Here is a 22,113-nt window from a genome sequence, read left to right as displayed (position 1 = left end):
CCTAAAAGGACTGAGGGATAAATCTTGAAGTATAAATAATTAATTGGTTCATTAATGACCAAGGAGTAATAGACAAGTGAATGTAAATAAGGTAAATAAATGTATTAAACCTGTAATCATAGTTTACTTCTTAATTTCTTCCCTCCTTATCATATCAACTACATAACACCATCTCACCCGGACACTACGGGAGAGATGGCGCAGGTGACACACATTCAAATAAACGACCTATGTCTGTAATCTACTTACATTAAGACCATTTCCTTCAAAAAGCAGTGAGGAGAGATACAAGGAATGACGTCTAGCATAAAAATAAGCTAATCGAAATATTGGCGAAGACTTGCTGCACGATCATTACAAAATGTGCGCCATCTCTCCCCGACATACTCTAGGCCTAACGTAACACAATACATAAATAACTAAAGAAAGATGTTTAATTGCCGTCACCTAAGTAATTTTCATATCTTTTTTTGCAAAAAATAGTACCTCCTCTTCTTCACTGGATGAAGAGTGTAAAAAAATCGTCGTCACTATCCATCCTAACCTCAGTAACCAAACAGCTGATTAATGTATTAATGGGAGAAGAGCGCGGAATGTGCATAAAAACAGCTGATTAAGGAACTCCAAAGAAATCAGCATACAGCAGGAGGCAACGATATAGTGTTTTTGAGCATGTCACAGAAATGTACGGCTCAGTACATGCTTTAGACTACGGACTAGTTCCGACCGCCAGGGATCGATGCGAAGAGTTAGTTGGAACGCCTGACTGCAGTACACGGACGAATACATGAACGCAATTTTGACTGTGTTGGAAAGGATTTTTCGTATTGCGCATGCGCAAGGAGACCATGTACTGGTACAGGGCCCGTGTTGGAAAGAACCTAGAATATTTTGTTGATCTGTAAAATTGCGCTCCTGGAACAAACAAATTTTTTTCAGTAAAGAGTATTATCAGCAGTAGATACTTTTGTTGATATCAAGAAGACTTATGCCTCAGTGAACCGATTCAGTATTTTTGATATACGCGAACTCTGAATAACACCTATTCACAAATTAAATTTATTGGAGAAATCTCTAGACCCTTTGAGATTAAGACTGGTGTTGGTCAAGGCGATGGGCTCACATACTTTTTTCAACCGTGTTGTTGAAAAGTCCATCAGCGAGTGGAGAAACAGACTACCCATTAATGGGATTAGACTGGGCGCTGGTTCTAAAGCAGTGCACATCAACTACCTTGCTTTTGCAGATAATATAGTCCTAATTGCAGATGACCTAAAACCGGATGAGTCAGGGGCGCGCAGCTGGGAGATAGAGGGTTCGAACCCCGCTGTCGGCAGCCCTGAAGATGGTTTTTCGTGGTCCCCAATTTTCACACCAGGCAAACGCTGGGGCTGTACCTTAATTAAGGCCATGGCCGATTCCTTCCTACTCGTAGGCCTTTCCTATCACATTGTCGCCATAAAACCTATCTGTGTCGGTGCGACAAATTGTAAAGAAAAAAGATGACCTCAACATCGTCCTCCTCCAGATAGCTGAAATAGCTGAAGCTGTAGGTCTCCCGATGTCTTTCGAAAAACATTTCTGGATACTAAATCTTGAAAAGATCATTTCCTTTACTGCATCGAAGAAATAAGCTTTGAAACATCAGGCTAAACGCAACGAAACAGCATTTCATCTCTGCAAATCCACTTATCAGTCCAGATCGATCTTATAGCTGGCTAAATACCGTCACTACACCATAGCAGTGTGTCCAGAAGCCCTATATGGTGCTTAAGGCTTGGCCTGTCACTCACCGCAGTGAGGTAGAGAGGATCCAAATGAAAGAGAGGAAATTCCTTAGAAATATCTGTAAAGGGTTGACTAAATCTGACGCAAATTAAATTAATAATAATCACATGACCTTCGCTACCGCGTTCAAGCATTTTGATGTGACACTTTCTCCGAATCAATTCCCACGTTCTGTTTAATTCTACCAGATGGCTGAAGAACCGGAATTTTATTGCGAAGACTATTGCTCAGTTCTTAAAATGAAATTTTACAGGTATTAGCGGAGATATTTCATAATAATAATAATAATAATAATAATAATAATAATAGTTATAGTTTTACGTCCCACTAGCTATTTTACTGTTTTTGGAGCCACTGAAGTGCGAGAATTTTGTGCCGCAGGAGTTCCTATGCATGGCAATAAATCTAATAACATGAGGCTCATATACACTGAAGAAAATTGAAATTTCAGCACCCAGAAGGAGTGGTGCTACATTGCTGAAATTGAACATGCAGGACAAGTGTTCGGTTGCGAGTCGATTATTACACTTTCAGGTCCCTCTGACCGCAAGTTTGGACAACAATCAATACAGGATGTGCCCACCACGAGCTGCAATACATTGATGAATTCGTCGAGGCATGGAGTCAATAAGGCCCTGGATCGCTTCCTGAGGAATTGTGGCCCATGCTTGCTGCACTGCAGGGGTCAGTTGTTTCAGAGTTGTTGGTGGCTGAGGACGGTTGGCCAGTTGCCGACCCATCATGTCCCACACATGCTCAATTGGACTGAGGTCCGGGGTTCTGGCGGGCCATTCTAAGGTTGTGATGTCGTGGAGAGCTTCTCTGGAGATGTGTGCTTTGTGAACCCGGGCATTGTCCTGCTGAAACATCCCATTAGCAATGTTCGCCATCATAGGGACAACCACTGGATTGAGTACCCTATCAACGTACTGTCGAGCAGTCATAGTGCCCTCAACAAGCACTAATTGTGATTTCACATTAAAGCCAATAGCTCCCCAGACCATAATGCTTTGTGTTGGCCCTGTGTGCCTCTCGACAATAAGATCTGGGTGGCCCCTCTCCCCGGTACGTCGGCGCACACGATTCCGGCGATCACTGCGGGCAAGACAGAAGCGCGATTCATCACTAAAGACGACCCTATGCCATTCGTCGACCCACGTCGATCTTTCTTGACACCAGGCCAGCCTTACACGTCGCTGTTGTGGGGTCAATGGAACACCTTCTGCAGGGACACGGGCTCGTAAGCCAGCTGCAAGCAGGCGATTATCAACTGTTTGATGTGTAGCGTGGGGTGCCACAGCTGCTCGAATTTGCGCTGCTGTTGCAATGGGGTTCCATCCGGGCCATCCGAATGATGCGGCGATCCTCTCTCACAGTTGTCTGTCGCGCTGGGCCTGTGCCAGGTCTACGAGTGTGGGGTACCTTCATTTGACCACTGCTGCCATACACACAGTAGATGCCTATCGGCCAACACGTGCAGCGACAGTCCTTAGCGATAATCCAGCCTTATACAGCCCAATTATCCGAGCCCTCTCAAACGGCGACAGTTGTTGATAGCGTGCTCTTCTCTGTCATCGAGGCATGTTTGACGGGAACACTCCACTGCACAGACTGCAAGTCAACTACGCTACACCAGAGTCTGTATACTGGAGTTGATTCCACCGTGACCAATCACGTGGGGAGACCTGTAGCAGCAATCCAATGGGTCTGAAACTTTGATCGTTTACATACCTACATGGCATCGTTCCATATCTTGAAAATCCACACAAACGACCAATGCCTTCATGGTGTTGCAATTTCCATTTTCTTAAGTGTATTTGAACACCTTCCGTGTTCACAAGGGATGTATCACACCTTTCATGCTGAAACCTACCTTGAAATTCCAGTCACAGAATCTATGTATCATAAAACTAGGTAAGGCCGTATTTAAAAAAGGAGCTGCAACGGCAACTTAATATGCTGTGCAAATTGACATCCCTGCTGCAGGAGAAGTGAAGTGCAGTGTCCAGCGTTCTATCATCTCAGCTGCCCAGACCGCGAGAGAACTTTTACATGCCAACGACCCTTCAAATATGTGCTTACCTATGTACCAGCGATTTTGAACTCCGGAGACCGACACTCTCTTTTTCTCTGAATTTCTTTGTTTCGAAGCGGAATATTATTATGATTAATAGGTACCATAAAGCATCTCAGTGTTAAATCAGACTTCTTCTAGTCCCCTAAGAGTCCATCTGAGACAGAATTGCAGTTAGGCCTACTGGAATTTTTGTACTTTTTTAAAATAATTGTAATCGCTTCAGTGCATTGGTCCTCCGAAAGTACAGTATTCAGATATATGTGTTTGGCTACTGGTTAGAAAGTAACAGAGGGCAAAAAGAACAGGCGAACGCTTAATATTAATCTTCTCGCTACTATACCTCCTTTACACCTTCTTGGACATAGAGAGTTCCATTACAATTTTAAAGCTCACGCCAATGCATTTTAAAAATATAAACTACCAACATCCGAATAACAATTTCTAGCCCTAACAAAGAAAGGAAATACTTACGATGGAAAGCATTCTACAGCATAAATACGCAACTATTCAAGGTAGCTTTTACTAATACAGCGATACGATGAATGTTAGGTTGTTCCATGCACGATGCTTTACATTTTTATTTTTATTTTGCTAGTTGCTTTACATCGCACCGACACAGACAGGTCTTATGGCGACGATGGGACAGGAAAGGCCTGGAAATGGGAAGGAAGCGGCCGTGGCCTTAATTAAAGTACAGCTCCAGCATTTGCCTGGTGTGAAAATGGGAAACCACGGAAACCCATCTTCAGGGCAGCCGACAGTTGAGTTCGAACCCACTATCTCCCGGATGCGAGCTCACAGCTGCGCGCTCCTAACCGCACGGCCAACTCGCCCGGTCTTTACATCGTTTTACTGGTACGATTCGTTTCATTTTTATTTCTTTGATCTTGGGTGTGTTGGACTTGTGACTATTTCTAAACTATTTTCAGCAGCAGTACTTGTTCTATTTCAAAACTTACCATTAAACCCAGACAAGAATGATGAATTATTTTGTGTGTTGTATATTAGGATAGTTTCATCTAAGAATAAAAATGTATGACTTTATATGAGAAAATTGTTGTCGACTGTATTATTACTATTATTACTAATTACCTCCGAGAAAAGAGTACAGATAATTCAACTGTTTACACTATATTTAAAGGGAATATATTAGGTGAAATACCGTGTATATCCGCGCTGACAAAGTCAGACTGTTAATTAAAAGAATGCATCAGTGTACACTATACATTTTTCTGGGGCAGGGAAGGGCTGCATATTCTGCTGTGCGTACAGTATTTTACAATACAGAGTGTTTCAAAATGAATGTCGGAGTTTGAAGGCTGTGTAGTGTTTATTACATTGAACTCACATTTGTAAATAATACATCAAGTGAAAGAGCAACTCAAACAGTTTGTCCTACAAGTGTTGAATGTGAGCACCATTCTCCACAGGGCACATACCGAGTCGATAGCCGAGTTCGTCCCACACCTTGCTCAGTGTGTCTTGAGTAATTATTGTTGTAACAGCCGCTTCAATTCTGTTTCTAAAATCGATTAGGTCAGCTGGGAGCGGATGTCCAAACACACGATCCTTGATGAATTCCCAAGGGTAAAAATCGCATGAGATGGCCGTGCGCGTAGAGGCGCGCGGCTGTGAGCTTGCATCCGGGAGATAGTAGGTTCGAATCCCACTATCGGCAGCCCTGAAGATGGTTTTCCGTGGTTTCCCATTTTCACACCAGGCAAATGCTGGGGCTGTACTTTAATTAAGGCCACGGCTGCTTCCTTCCAACTCCTAGGCCTTTCCTATCCCATCGTCGCCATAAGACCTATCTGTGTCGGTGCGACGTAAAGCCCCTAGCAAAAAAAAATCGCATGGCGTCAGATAAGGTGAATGTGGAGGCCATGCAAAATAAGTTCTGTCATCCGGCCCCTTGCAGCCAATCCAGCGGTTGGGTACAACGTCGTTTAACAAATCGCGTACAGAGTTATGTCAATGAGGCGGTGCACCATCTTGGAGCCAAATAAAGTTTTCTCTGCTTCCGCTTCTTGTAACTGAGGAAAGAGCCATTGTTCAAGCACATGAAGACACCAGTTTCATCCTGTCGGGAATTTCTGATTCCCAGGTGCGCACATTATGATGGTTCACACGCCCACTTAGGTGAAATGTCGATTCACCATCAACACAACACAATCCAGAAAATCTTCATCATCATGCAGCAACATATCCCTTGCAATGTAGGCACGTAAGCCGTATTTCTGTATGCCTTAGAGCTTGTACCAACTGTAAACGATAAGGACGTAGTTTGAAGCGCCTCCTTAAAACTCTCCACACTGGCGTCACCGGAACTGCTAATTCACGACTAGCCCTCCGAACTGCTTTCTTCGGACTACGTGTGAAGGACTCTCTGACACGTTCAACTGGTGCTTCCTTTGTTGGTCGTCCGGTAGGGTACGTCCAAGATGCACGCTGGTTTTCTGAGTCAGACTGTCGGCGCCGAGTCGGCATAAGTATATCCTTTGTTGCAAAGCGGGACTGGCCATAATGCACCTGCGCGCAGGAAGCCTGCGCACTGGTAGTCTGACTCAGATGTTTACCGGAATGATTAGTTCATTCTGGTTTCAGACAACCTGCCGCGCAGGCTGTTGATTTTCGTGTTGAGTATGTTTGACATTTTGTTAACGATGGATATCGAGGATTTGAATAGGGGTTTTGTGGTAATTCGCCCAGTTCGTCATAAGCCTGTGTTCAATGTTTAACAAAATATAATAAAACGTATCCGAACTCATTTTGAAATATTCGAAAACCTGTTTTTGTCAGCAAGTAACTGTGGAAAGAGGTGTTTGGACGCCCCGTAAATAGATCTTAATTCATTAATTGGATGTATATCACTTCTCATTCGTTTTAACTTGGTTGTAACATTGTCAGTTAGCAGCAATAGAGATGCAGCCTGTTCTCTTGTTAGTTCCATGCTACACTGATCAGTTGTATCTCATATCTTTCTTTTGTGGCAGCTCTGTGAGCGCTGACAACCAGCTTTCATAATGGCCACATCCCACCTGCCGCAGTCAGCGCCGACTGTCTGACTTAAGACAACCAGCGCGCATCTTGGACGTACCCGTACTCTTCCCTTTGGAAAGACAGCCGGTGTCTTCAAACTTATGATACCATCTATGGCTTTATATATTACTTGGAGGATTACAATGCACGTTGCACTGTAACTACAGATTCAGTCTTTGCAAACTGTAGAACTCAAAAATATTTCTATTCTCCAGTCACCATCTTTGCTACTAGCGCTAGTAGCTACTAGATACAGGAACCATTGTATGCATACAGGTACGAAAGAGCTTTCTAACGGAAGACAGAGAAACCAGTGCATGCGCACAGGAACGAACACTTGTAGAACAAACTGTTTGAGTTGCTCTTTATTTTGATGTATTGTAAGTTCAATGTACCAAGTACTGCCGAACCTGTATATTGACACTGAGTGTTGGCCTTTAGCTATTTCTTCCAAACATATTTCAAACTAGACATACTGTACCTAGGTATTTGTTTTTGTGCCGTCTTCTCCTCTCTGAACTATTCCTTTTTACTTAATATGGGATAAGCCCAGTGTTACGGCAGGGTACCTTTCCTGATGCTAATCTGTTTATGTGCTGCACTCTTTAGTAAATTATAGTTCTTGGTATAGTATAGCTCACAATCTGTCCTAGCACACACTAAAAATGAACAATGTAAGCTGTCATGTTTTCGTTCACTTCGTATAATTGAGCTGGCCGTTGAATTGTACGATAATTCTGCCAAGTCCTTGTGAGACTGTTTACGGTTCTGGAGTGAATTACATTTTCTACGAGTCCCCTAAGTGTCCAATTGAGACAGCTTTACAATGTTTTGAATTTTTAAGTTTTCCTTTATCAGTAATCGCTTCAGAGAACAGGACTTCGGAAATGTTAATACATGACAGACGTGTTCTTGTAAGAGTAATTCCAGATTTTACCATGATTTAATACGCTTGGATGAGTGAGGAATTCTGGAAACTTTCCTTAGTTATCACGAGGTTTTGCTTCTTTAAAAGAATTGATATTAAATCCCCTTGGGTCGTTATTCATATAAATTAAACCTAGTTTTACGGCCCGATGCCCTTTCCAATTTCGATCCTATGTGGGATGATGTATACAATATTTCTTTTTTCTGTGGTGGTTAGTAATGTGATATATTGTGCGTAAATATGAATGTGTATAAAGACTAAGGCCGTACCCAGGAATATTTTCCGGAGGAGGTTAGGATTTGTGGGGGGGGGGTCCGAAAACAAAAACTATAGCAAATATTTTTTTATTTTTTTACGTATTTACTTATTTTTTATAGAAGAAAAGTCTGAAACAGTTTTATAGCAGTACCATTTACAACTCAACGGGTGAAGTAGAAAGGTAAATTCATAGCGGTCTGGTAGGCAGAACGTGCTTTGACAGGTGCGTGCAGTGCGACATAAAGATTTCTGTCATTTGTTTAAAAATAGAGGTAACATGTTTCACTCTATTAAACTATTTAGATATTTGATTCATTTTTTAATGCTGTAGCGGCTCGATAACATGGAAGTATTTCTATACGTTTATAGAAATGTATTTTTATGGTGAAGGATGTATTAAGAACATAAAAAACAAACAATCCATATATCTCACCAAAATTAAAATTTCCAATAAATTTGCTAATTATATTCCAAGAGAAACATTTAAAGATGGCGCAGATTTCATAGTTAAAATTCAATGCAAATGTTTGTTTTTATAATATTTCCAATTTACTGTAAGCTATTTCTAAAACTGTATATGCTGTTTAAATTTGTCAAATTCACTTTTATTTCGGAGGGGGTTTGAACCACTTTAACCTTCCCCTGGGTTCGGCCTTGATTAGCTAAAGGTTAAAATTCCCGGCCCGGCCGGCAATCGGTCTAGGGGTCCTTTGTACCGAAAGCCACTACGCTGACCTTTCAGCCAAGGAGCCAAACAATCGTTATCATCATTTTCAGGTTTCTTCTCTCTTTTCCGGAACTAAGCTATATGAGTTGACAAAGAACATACTCTCTATTCTGAGACCTATCCGTGAAATCTTGAAAGATCTTCAAGCATACAGGGTTGGTCAAAAAATGTCACAGCTTAATAACTTCCAATCTGTTGAAGTTATCCATAAACTAATTTCTTACTCTAAAATGGTAGTGAGGGCCTCTTAAAAATATAGGTAATACGTTTCTCCCGTGGGATGACTAATAACCAAGATACTGATATCAACTTCATTTTTTTTTGTTTTGCTATTTGTTTTACGTCGCACCGACACAGATATGTCTTATGGCGACGATGGGACAGGAAAGGCCTAGGAATGGGAAGGAAGCGTCCGTGGCCTTAGTTAAGGTACAGCCCCAGCATTTGCCTGGTGTGAAAATGGAAAACCACGGAAAACCATCTTCAGGGCTGCCGACAGTGGGGTTCGAACCAACTATCTCCCGAATACTGGATACTGGCCACATTTAAGCGACTGCAGCTATCGAGCTCGGTCAACTTCATTTTAAATAGAACTGTACTAATTGATACAGCTGACATAGGATATCAAATTGTTGTATGCATTTTCAAAATCGGACAATTACTTGTTGAAATAGAGGTAATTTTTTTAACATGCCATTTGAAGGTATGATGGGGAGACGCATTAAAACAGCGTTGGATAGCGCAATGATAGGCAATATATTCTTTTTTTTTTTGCTAGTTGTTTTACGTCGCACCGACACAGATAGGTCTTACGGCGACGATGGGACAGAAAAGGGCTAGGAGTGGAAAGGAAGCGGCCGTGGCCTTAATTAAGGTACAGTCCCAGCATTTGCCTGGTGTGAAAATGGGAAACCACGGAAAACAATTTTAAGGGCTGCCGACAGTGGGGTTCGAACCTACTATCTCCCGAATACTGGATACTGGCCGCACTTAAGCGACTGCAGCTATCGAGCTCGGTGGCAATATATTCTAGATATTGTATGTTGACGCTGATGTTTGTCGTTACCGGGCAGCACAGCATCGATCTTGGCCGTCATGGGCATGTCTCGTAAATGCAATGTGATGTATCCCTTGATTTCAAGGCTTTAGTAGAGCAAGGGAAAACGAGGATGAAATTTGTGAAATAAGCGCTTGTGTTACGAAAAACGTAACGAAAGCTCTATTCCCTCTGTTTTGAGAACACAGTAAATAAATAATCCTGAGCTGTACAACGATAAACTGGTAAGTTCCTGTTATAACGCAACAACAAAAGATTTGGTTAAGCTCCTTTAACACAAATATTCATATTTCTTTAGAGAACATAAACCCTGCTTTCCCTACTATAATTAGTTTGTTCTACGAAAACTTTTATGGCAAGGTACGTATATGACTTACAAAAAAAAAAAAAAATTCGTGACAGCCTACTACGACGCTGCGTTGCCTGGTAACGGCAAATAAATGCCAGTACATCTGGAATGTATTGCCTGACCTTGCGCAATTGAACGCTGTAGGCCTATGATGTGGCTCGCGATCAGACTTTCTTTCACATAACGGTACCGGTACCTATGTCAAAACATTTACATCCATTTCAAGCCAGAATTTTAAATTTTAGAAACAATTCATTGTACTTTTAATAGTTTGAACGTATATGCCAGCTGTATTAATTAGTACAGTTTCGCTAAAAAATTAAGTTGTATCGATATCTCAGTTATTAAATCATCCCACGAAAAAGCGTAGTACTGATTTTCTACGAACCGTTTTCTATAATTTAAGGATATGTAAACGGCATATACTGTATATACTGTACCTTCAATGGTTAAGAAGTTTTGCCGGCCCCGTGGTGTAGGGGTAGCGTGCCTGCCTCTTACCCGGAGACACCGAGTTTGATTCCCGACCAGGTCAGGGATTTGTACCTGGACCTGAGGGCTGGTTCGAGGTCCGCTCAGCCTGCGTGATTAGAATTGAGGAGCTAACTGACAGTGAGATAGCGGCCCCGGTCTAGAAAGCCAAGAATAACGGCCAAGAATATTCGTTGTGCTGACCACACAACACCTCGCAATCTTCAGGCCTTCGGGCTGAACAGCGGTCGCTTGGTAGGCCAAGGCCCTTCAAGGGCGTTAGTGACATGGGGTTTGGTTTGGTTTGGTTTGGTTTGGTTTGGTTTGGGGTTGGTTTGGTTTGGTTTGGTTTAGAAGTCATTTACATGTAACAATATTTTTGGCTAACTCTGCGTATATAAAAAGCTAACCTGTTTCCTTTAGAAGTATTTGCCATTGTCAGAAGCCCGTAGGATGCCCGCATACATGGCATATGTCCCAGAAGACAAGCCCAAAATAGAAGTTCAGGGCGAACAATGCTGCGCAAATGGTCCTCTTCTTCATGATATTCAAAACCCACTCGTTCGTAATACGGAGATAACAGACGTAAGGCGAAGGCCTGTAACACAAGTTAACAGCAACTTACGAACGCCTCAGATATTTGTCATTAGTATTCTTATATAAACAATGCTAAACTTTGAAGGGAAAAAATGGAGACCAAAGCCAAATCCATACAAAAATGAAGTCCAGAATAATAGAATGACCAACAGAAAGTTTCAAGTCGTGATTGATAACAAGGTACTTCATCACCAATACTTCCCTTATCCTGTACAAAACATAGAGAACACCACAAGAAAATTGAGATCTCGAGCCAACATAATTCAGAAGTTGTGCGGAACTATTGCAATATGAATAAAATAAATACTCTCTGTTTCCGTTTGTAATACCACTAAAATACTCGCCTCAAACTTGGGCGTTAATTGAATTCTTAATACACTGACTGACAGAGCAAATGCAACACCAAGAAGGAGTGGTTCGAAAGGGATGAAAGTTGGGGAAAAAACAGAGACGGCACGGACGAATAATTGATGTTTATTTCAAACCGATATGCAGGTTACACAATGCGCACGGCATCGACTCAGTAGGATGTAGGACCACCGCGAGCGGCGATGCACGCAGAAACACGTCGAGGTACAGAGTCAATAAGAGTGCGGATGGTGTCCTGAGGGATGGTTCTCCATTCTCTGTCAACCATTTGCCACAGTTGGTCGTCCGTACGAGGCTGGGGCAGAGTTTGCAAACGGCGTCCAATGAGATCCCACACGTGTTCGATTGGTGAGAGATCCGGAGAGTACGCTGGCCACGGAAGCATCTGTACACCTCGTAGAGCCTGTTGGGAGATGCGAGCAGTGTGTGGGCGGGCATTATCCTGCTGAAACAGAGCACTGGGCAGCCCCTGAAGGTACGGGAGTGCCACCGGCCGCAGCACATGCTGCACGTAGCGGTGGGCATTTAACGTGCCTTGAATACGCACTAGAGGTGACGTGGAATCATACGCAATAGCGCCCCAAACCATGATGCCGCGTTGTCTAGCGGTAGGGCGCTCCACAGTTACTGCCGGATTTGACCTTTCTCCACGCCGACGCCACACTCGTCTGCGGTGACTATCACTGACAGAACAGAAGCGTGACTCATCGGAGAACACGACGTTCCGCCATTCCCTCATCCAAGTCGCTCTAGCCAGGCAGCCCGGCACCATGCCAGGCGTGCACGTCTATGCTGTGGAGTCAATGGTAGTCTTCTGAGCGGACGCCGGGAGTGCAGGCCTCCTTCAACCAATCGACGGGAAATTGTTCTGGTCGATATTGGAACAGCCAGGGTGTCTTGCACATGCTGAAGAATGGCGGTTGACGTGGCGTGCGGGGCTGCCACCGCTTGGCGGCGGATGCGCCGATCCTCGCGTGCTGACGTCACTCGGGCTGCGTCTGGACCCCTCGCACGTGCCACATGTCCCTGCGCCAACCATCTTCGCCACATGCGCTGCACCGCGGACACATCCCTATGGGTATCGGCTGCGATTTGACGAAGCGACCAACCTGCCCTTCTCAGCCCGATCACCATACCCCTCGTAAAGTCGTCTGTCTGCTAGAAATGCCTCCGTTGACGGCGGCCTGGCATTCTTAGCTATACACGTGTCCTGTGGCACACGACAACACGTTCTACAATGACTGTCGGCTGAGAAATCACGGTACGAAGTGGGCCATTCGCCAACGCCGTGTCCCATTTATCGTTCGCTACGTGCGCAGCACAGCGGCGCATTTCACATCATGAGCATACCTCAGTGACGTCAGTCTACCCTGCAGTTGGCATAAAGATCTGACCACTCCTTCTTGGTGTTGCATTTGCTCTGTCAGTCAGTGTATAATCAAACACAATCAATATATTATTAACCAAAATGCCCGTAATTTGGACCCTTCGAATTTTGATAGAGCACGATAATTCTCCCAGGGCTCGTGCATAAAGCTGCGTGTTGGTACACTTGCTACGGGACTTACTTAACCCACTTAAAGCGATTAAAGATGTAGGAACAACACCTAGGTTCTCCAATAACTTCTCCACTGATTCTAAAATAACTACTTATATTCTGGCTTGTATCAGTGCATGAACATTTCATCAATACAAAATATATACAATGTACACTCGAAACATCACTAACACTTGGTGTTAGAGATACGTTCGTTTGCACAAACACACGCTGTTGGTCTATGGCTTGAAACTAGGCCGTAGATTGCTGAAAGTTGCCAGTGCAGTAGTGTGCTAGATCAGTACACTATCATAAGAATTGTTTAACTTTTAGTAAGGTATAGCAATGCCCCGTTCGTAACGTATTACATTAGCAGATCGTCAATAGTTAATAGTACACTGGACCGCTTCCTGCACACGCATATATAATCTTCTCGTCCCCCACTTCATCTCGATAAACATAAGCTCATTAATAACTACAGAGGTATCTCTTTACTTTCAGCCGCGTACAAAATATTCTCCCAAGTGCTACTGAACAGGGTCGAAGAACAAATAGACTCCCTCATTGGAGAATAACAAGCTGGTTTCAGGAAAGGGAGGTCATGTACAGAACATGAGCGAGAGATTTTTCGTTTCCCGACCACACCAAAAACTATGACTTTTGAGTCCGTAGCTAGCTACAGTACTAGGCTGAATTCAGGATATCCATGTCCAAGGCTTCAATTCTCCATATGATTCACCGAAATATTTCCTGGATGTATTTCCAAACCCGGAAATATGTGTGTGTTTCCCACTGCCTGTAATACTAGTATATAATATGGAGATATCCCAGCTTCAAATATTACTACATTAATACACAAATAATAATAATAATAATAATAATAATAATAATAATAATAATAATAATAATAATAATAATAATAATAATAATACGTTGTGATAATTACAGCGCGAGGTTGTGCTATGTGTACTTCACACTACGTTAAAAAGTTATTATTTAGGACTTGTACTGTACATTCAGATGCAGAATCCTGTTCGCCAGTGTGGTTCGACAGCTAGCATTTCAAGAAGACTGATATCCAAATCAATTTGTGATGGGGATCGTGACAGGATGAAGCATATCAACACCCCTCTACTGGCTTCCAGCATGAGGACACTTTGCACCGTCAAAGCGTGAAGATAAAATGGTATTCTGAGTATCATAAAATGAGACTCAACGCTGACCTTTGTATTCAACATGATATCCCTGCGATGAGGAGGAATCCATTTAAAGATCTCCTCTTAGCAGAATAGTTTGAAGAAAAACAATTCAACACCAGCAACATGTTGGTATAGGTATGAAACGAAACTCTTCGTCAGGAAACTACCAGTAGAGACTCTGCTCAGACGCCAGCTGACAGGGAACTATTATGCCAGATATGGAAGGCACTAAACGAGGTTCACACCGGACATGGAATCTTCCTAGACAAAGATTCCTTATTCCACTGCATTGGTTGCATTGAGATCTAGACCATTGTGAAAGGCTGAAATGAGGGCCTGCAAGGGAAATCCTAAAGACTTCCATGCTCCTGCACAAATAGTACCCGAATGAATAAAGAGACTGGCCATTAATATCCAGTTTCTTCCTTTTTTTTACATTTGTTGGTTTTAAGACGTAAGTTTTCATTCCGTCCCATGGGGATGGTGGGCCTCTAAGGCCAGGAGGACTTGATTGATTTGGTGAAGGATATGTTCGGAGAAAGTGAGTGGATTGGTGGTCGTAGCCTATACAAGGAACTTTCTCGGCATTCGCCTTAGTGAAGGATAATAGAAAACAACGAAAAATCATCGCCAGGGCAGCTGACGGTGGGGACCAGTCCCTGTCCGTTTCTCAAATGCAGAGCTGTAGAGCCAGGGTAGAAACCTGGCCACCGTTACGGCCGAAGCCCACTGTGCATTTGCCAACGTACACTTATAAATATGTATATCATTATACACTGACTTAGCAAATGTCATGGGATAGTCACCTAATAGCGTATGGGGCCTCCTCTGGCCCTGCGAACTGCAGTGAGACGGCATGGAAGTGAGTCGACAAGTCCCTGGTAGTCCTCTGGATGCAGCTGCCACCAAATCGTTTGCAGAGCGGCCGCCAATGCTGGTCTGTTCATGGGTGCAGGATCCATGGCACGGAGCCTGCGTTCCAGGACATCCCACATATGCGTGATATGGTTCATATCGGGGCTCCTGGGTGGCCATGGCAGTCGTTCCTGGAACCATTCCTGGGCGACGTGGGAGGGATGTGGCGGCGCGTTATCATCTTGAAACACCGCAGAACCGTCTGGGCGCTGGAAGGCCAAAAATGGGTGGAAATGGTCTTCGAACAGCTCAACATACTGCGTACCATTCAAAGTCTCTTCCAGAACAACTAGGGGGTCTATTCCATACCAGAAAAATGCACCCCAGACCATAACAGAGACACCAGAGCCCTGGACCACACCTTCGAAGCAGGCGGGATCCATCGCTTAATGTGGTCTGCCCCATACATGGTTCCTCCCATCGACATGGTGCAGTTGAAATCCTCATTCGTCCGACCATATCACGTTACGCCATTGTTCTAATGTCCATCCCTGGTGACTGGCGACAAATGCGCGTCGTTATGCCCGATGACGTTGGGTTAACAGTGGCACCCGTGTGCGGCGCCGGCTCCCATTCCCCATAGAACCCATGTTCCTACGGATTGTCCACTGGGAGACGTGTCTAGCACGGCCTGTGTTGAATTGAGCCGTAATTTGTTGCATGGTTGCCCGTCTGTCACTATTGACAATCCGTCTCAGATGTCGCCCGTCACGGTCATCGAGGGTGGCTGGACGGACGGTCGTTCGTCTGTTGTCGACGGTGACACCCGCATTCAACCATTCACGGTACACTCTGGACACGGTTGATCGTGTGAAGCCAAATTCCCGCACCACTTCCGAAATCTCACTTCCCATCCTTCGGGCACCGACCACAATACCCCGTTCGAACGGTGTCAGCTCACGACGACGTTCTATGTTACACCTGTCACATGCACAGCCACTGCTCACAAGGTCTCCTATACAACTGCCGCTGGCACAGGGGGCGTGCGGTGCGCAGACAACACACCTGCGCATCAGTGCTCCGCTATCCCATGGCATTTGCTCAGTTAGTGTATTGTCACTCAGCCATACATAATATAAGGGTTGTAATTTCGTTGCTTACAGCGTTTGGAGTTTTTATGCTAGATCAGCTTCGTATATTTGCGTGGACGTGAATCCTGTATTATTATTATCCGTATAGATCCCTCTGTGGATCAGTGTTAGAGTGTCGGCCTCCACATCCCAGAATAGCGGGTTCAAACCCGGTGGAGGAAGTCGGATTTTTGAAGGACGGAAAAAGTCCACTCCACACATCATCTCGAAAGGTGTCGGCATGTAAAAGATCTCTGGTGACACATTTGGCGTTTATCCGACAAAGTCTATTAAAACTCAGCACCAGGCGTCCAAGAGTATTCAGTTTTACCTGCCATTTAGTTGGCCTGGAGTAAAACGGAACGTCTAAATTGATGAGCAAGTGGCCAGTCGTCAGATAAAAATGGTTGCACACGGTAGCTGACGCCATAAGATTATTGTTATTATTACTGTCCGTATAATATAAGAGAAGCCGGTTAGCACAGCTTCATCTCATTATAAGTTCTATCCAGCCATTGTTTTCACCTCTTTGTACCAGCGATCATTTGCCATTAACTTCATGCGTGCTTTCTCCAACTTACGAATGTATCTGTTACACGTCAAACCTGATTTTAGGAGGAACTAGTTCTTCCGAGGCCAAACTGTTTATCCTGTTGAGTTTAGAATAAATTCTTTCCTACTAGACCAACTGTTATATCTGGCAAGGAAGATACTTGAATTTGTTAAATGCAGACAGCGCGTTTGGTAGCTGGGTCTTTAGTAGTTAAGCTGATGTTAAGCGGCGTTGTTGTGTTTGAATGTGATCGTTTATGCTCAATTCAAGCTTAAAAACTGCTTTCACGTGCAGAACTGTTTTACACCTTTTATGTTATTCAGCTGTACAGTATGTCGTTTGTGTCTGCGTTTCTCGAAATCATAGATGAGAGTTCGTCAAGTGGTATGAATGTTCAGTCCGTCAGCGATTCCGCTGGTGGGATCCTCAACAGCTCTACCATGAGCTGTCATAGATGGCCTAGGCATCACTGAAGAGGCTACTAGGGAAATGAGAATTGAGGTAGTTTCCCGTTGCTTTCCTCACCGAGCCAGAGTTGCTATTACGTATCAGTCTGCCAAGCCCACTGAAATGCATACACCAACCGATCCTATGAGCAACATTTTCACACCATTCATAGCAGGGACTGGCTGCACAAGGATTGGCATTACTAGCATCGCTCATACCTCAGTCACTTTCATATTGTCAAAGCCAAGAATAACACAGAAACAGATCTATGAAAGTAAAACAATTGCTCTAGCCTATACCAGCAGACATAGTGCACTGTAAACACTAGATCCTGCCAGCAAAGGCATCGTCAAGTGGTAACTTCATTAAAATAGAATGGAGGAAGAAAGGGAAATTCTTTGCAGAGAGGTTGAAAAGTAGGCCAATTTAAATGCTATAACAAAGGACATGAGAGGTGGATGACGCAAATACAGCACGAAGAAATACCCATGCAACAGAAAGATTAGAAACAATTTTATGCAGTAGAAATCGAAGTAATATGGAAACTTCAAATCAAATAAAAATACTTTTTGTTTAAATATTTGTTTTACGTCGCACCGACACAGATAGGTCGTGTGGCGACAATGGGATAGGAAAGGCCTAGGAATGGGAAGGAAGCGGCCGTGGCCTTAATTAAGGTACAGCCCCAGCATTTGCCTGGTGTGAAAATGGGAAACCACGGGAAACCATCTTCAGAGCTGCCGACAGTGGGGTTCGAACCCACTATCTCCCGATTACTGGATACTGGCCGCACTTAAGCGACTGCAGCTATCGAGCTCGGTGTCAAAATACTTTATTTAAAAATGAGGTGTCTACATCGGTGGCAAATGATACACAAAAATACATTGTTCTTAACAACTAAATTTTAAATTAAAAAGAAAATAAGTCATTTTCTTAAAATACACTATTATACAACTTACAATAACAATGTTTCTATTAAAAACACAGCTCATCCTTAATAAATTTATATTATTTACAAAATTCTACTCATAGTACCTTCTGTACTTTCCATGTTTCCTCTCCTGTATAGGCTCTATATAATTCTATAAGTCTAGTTTTCTCCCTTTTGTTACTTAAAGCTTCCCACCCAAGTTTCTCTAAGATTTCTGATACACTACATTTTCTCCTGATATCCGCTGTTATAAATCTTGCTGCTTTCCTCTGCACACTATTTATTTCCCTTGTTAGGTATTCCTGGTGAGGATCCCAAACACTGTTTGCATATTCCAATAATGGACGAACCATACTTAAGTAACTTTTCTCTTTTAATTCTTTGTTGCATCCTTTAAGTAGCCTCATTATGACATGTAACGATCTGTACGCTTTCCCCCCAGTGTCATCAACATGACCCTTCCAGTGCAAATTAATTTCAAATTTCACATCTAAGTATTTGCACTTGCCATCTTTTGGGACAAATATCTCATCCAAAGTATATTTAAATTCAGTTTTTAAGTTGCTCTTTGTAAATGTTGTGGCAATTGATTTGCCTCCATTAATCTTCATATTATTCCGTTCAACCCATCGTTGGATACCGTCAAGCTCCCTTTGTAATTTTGTACAATCCTCTACGTTATTAATTTCCCCATAAACAAATATGCCATCCGCATACAATCTTATTTTTGATGTTATTTTGTTCCCCAAATACTTTTCATATATTAAGAAAAGTAATGGGCCGATTATACTAACTCGTGCAATTCCCTTCCGAACTTTCTCTTCCTACTTTGACTTGTTGAACTCTTGAATTTAGAAATGTTCTTATCCAGCATATAACCCTTATGTCGAATCCTATTCCCTCCAGTTTCTTTAATAATATTCCATGTTCCACTCTGTCAAATGCTTTGGAAAGAACTATGGTCACGTAATCCAACTGGCCTTCCGAATCCAACTGATCTGATATGTCCTGCTGAAATCCCACAAGTTACAAGAAACGAAGGTAATAGGAATATAAAATATTACCTTTCAGATGATGAAATGTACAATTTTCAAACTAACAAAGGAGATCATATATTTTTAATTGTCCATGTGTGCAAGTTGTCAAGAAAAGAAGACGAGGAGGAAAAGAGGATCAGTTTCCAAGCCGATTCTTCCCTCGGAAACGAACAGTTCATGTCACGTCGTTCACATCGACTTTCTGACAAAAATAGATGGAAACTTTAAATTCGTAATGGTATGTCAGGATCACCTGGTTCTGAGCGGGTAGCTTACCAGTTGAAAGACGTTTTTTTTAATTTTTTTTTATTTTGAGGCCCCATGCATATTAAGGTCGGACGACGGCCGAGAATTTGTGAACCATGTGATTGTAGAAATGACATGCCTGTAACTCGAGCTCAATATAGTTCATCGACACCACGGCACAATCAAAGCTAGAGGTCTGTAGAACAAGCGAACCGAAATTTTGAAAATACGCTAGCTGCTTGGATGAATGACCAGAAAAATCTAACTGACTAACTGACCGGAAGGATTGTGTTATATACGGTTTAGTTTTAGAAGCATGGACAACCACAGCATATATCCTTCTAAAGCAAGCCAAGAAGATGAAAACAACCTCTAATAAGTCTCACCCACCAGCAAGTCTCACCCACAAGTAAGTCTTGGAGATAACCTCACCGTACCCATTCCTGACGTAGACAAGGCCAAAGCAGATCTTCATAATGTTATTAGTGTTGCTCTTCAAGTAAACGAAGCCGGATTTTACAGGATCGGGACCAAGCATTGTATTCTGAAAAATTATACTGCTCCACCCTACCTCCGTACAAGTAATTTGTCAACTCCAATTTGTTTTGGAATTTCTTTCGATTAGTCTATCAGTTCTTTTTCCAAAACCTTCACACAGATTAACACAAGTTTTATCTACGAGCTTTGGCTGAAGGGCTGTGGAGAGTCCAAGGGACAAAGTGAAAATGTGATTAACAACACCACGAACCTACTACGCTGGCGTAGCAGGGGGAGAGGTGATACTCCCACGTGGCGCGTCCCAGGTGGCGGATAGGGTGGTCCTAATTGGCTTGACGGCGGACTTGAGCGAAATAAAATAGCTCTCGGGGACCAAACATACAAGCACCTGTGGGTGGGGGACGCAAACGAAGAACATACCAACGGTATCCTCTGCCTGTCGTAAGAGGCGACAAAAAGGGGGCGACCGAGGGATGATCGAATTAGAACCATGAGACTACTTGCAATTTGTAACATCATGCGGGGAACATCATGGGTCGCCTTTACTTGCGACTAGTAGCCTACCACTATGTTAGGTACGCAATAGGTGTGTGATTAGTATCAACATACTGTGAATCAGGATGGGATTTACGGTACCCGTGATTAGTACCACTATAAGAGTGACACCGTGGGTCTGCGTTGCCTACGAAATGAAATGGCGTATGGCTTTTAGTACCGGGAGTGTACGAAGAAAGGTTCGGCTCACCAGATGCAGGTTTTCTGATTTGACACCCGTAGGTGACTTGCGAGACCTGATGGGGATGGAATGATGATGAAAACAGCACATACACCCAGCCCCCGTGCCAGCAAAATTAACCAATTTTTGTTAAAATTCCAGTCACTGCCAGGAATAGAACCCGGGACCCCTCTAACCAATGGCCAGCACGTTAGCCATTTAGCCATGGAGCCGGACTGCGTTACCACTATGTAAGGAACACCACGGGATAGTACGAGTCCCTGTGATTAGTACGCCTATGTGAGGAACACCGTAGGTAAGTGGGGCCGCAATGTTAGAAACACCATAGGTCAGCGTTACATGCGCGTATTCATTATCTGTGAGTAGTACCAAAATGTGTGGAATACCGCGAGTATACACTACTTTTGATTAGTACCGCAACATGGCAAATACCACGGTTCTACTTTACTAGCGATAAATATCAATATGAGTGGCCGATGACCTGGATTTTGGACTCCTTTAAACAACGAGCATCATCAATTCAGAATCGTGCTTGAGAAGCAGTCCCTTGGTCAGTAATACTATTGCTTTACGATAGTTTCTGGGAATGTGGGGCATTGCAGGTCGGATCCACTGATTGTTTTTAATTCTTGTTCACCCATTCATTCTTCTTCATCACGTTTAGAATTCCGGTCAATGGATGATTTTAGACTTTTAAATTGTCATTACATTTCATCTCACTTCGTACCATTAAGGGCCGATGGCCTAGATGTTAGGCCCCTTTAAACAACAAGCATCATCATCATCATCATGATTAACAACAACCATTGATACTATAAATTCAGAAGGGTGAATAGCAGACGCGAATGAAAATGCCTTGCTTGATGATTCGAAACGTAAAAAGTTCTGAATTTCTAGAAGAGAATGAACAATTACATCATGCAACTCTGAGAAAAGGGGAGAAGCATCCAAGTTTTCAACCCAGCGTGTCTCGCAGAATTTGAGTTTTGTTCCTTTAACATTTTCCGTACATTGTTCAATGAGTATCTTTAAAATAGTTTCACTTTTAGGCGATACTTAAAAAAAATGTAATTATACTATTCATAGTGGCCAAGCAGTTCCTTATACGAGGCACGCTGCATGCATGAGAAAGTGCTAAATTAAATTAAATGAATGGTTTGCACAGTGCCCATACAGTTCCTTAGGTTACTTTTCTCTTATTAAACTGTCCATTCATAACGCTGGCTCCATTAAAACCCATACCTTTTACATTGTTCACATTTAGACCAAGATCATGCTGATTTT

At 43.0% G+C, this 22,113-nt stretch overlaps 1 protein-coding gene across 1 annotated transcript in view; it reads right to left on the bottom strand.

Annotated features, from left to right (window-relative positions):
• The window catches only part of LOC136859064 (uncharacterized), a 792,234-nt gene that overhangs the window by 460,315 nt on the left and 309,806 nt on the right, over positions 1 to 22,113 (bottom strand). The window contains exon 28 of the mRNA XM_068225768.1: positions 11,105 to 11,292. Within this exon, the coding sequence (XP_068081869.1) occupies positions 11,105 to 11,292 (188 nt within the window). The remainder of the gene's footprint in view (positions 1 to 11,104; positions 11,293 to 22,113) is intronic.

This window comes from Anabrus simplex, chromosome 1 (genome assembly GCF_040414725.1).
Source record: "Anabrus simplex isolate iqAnaSimp1 chromosome 1, ASM4041472v1, whole genome shotgun sequence".
In the NCBI taxonomy this organism is placed as follows: Eukaryota; Metazoa; Arthropoda; class Insecta; order Orthoptera; family Tettigoniidae; genus Anabrus; species Anabrus simplex.
The sequence above is the reverse complement of the archived record's forward strand: the minus strand, read 5'-3'. Positions and strand labels throughout refer to the sequence as shown.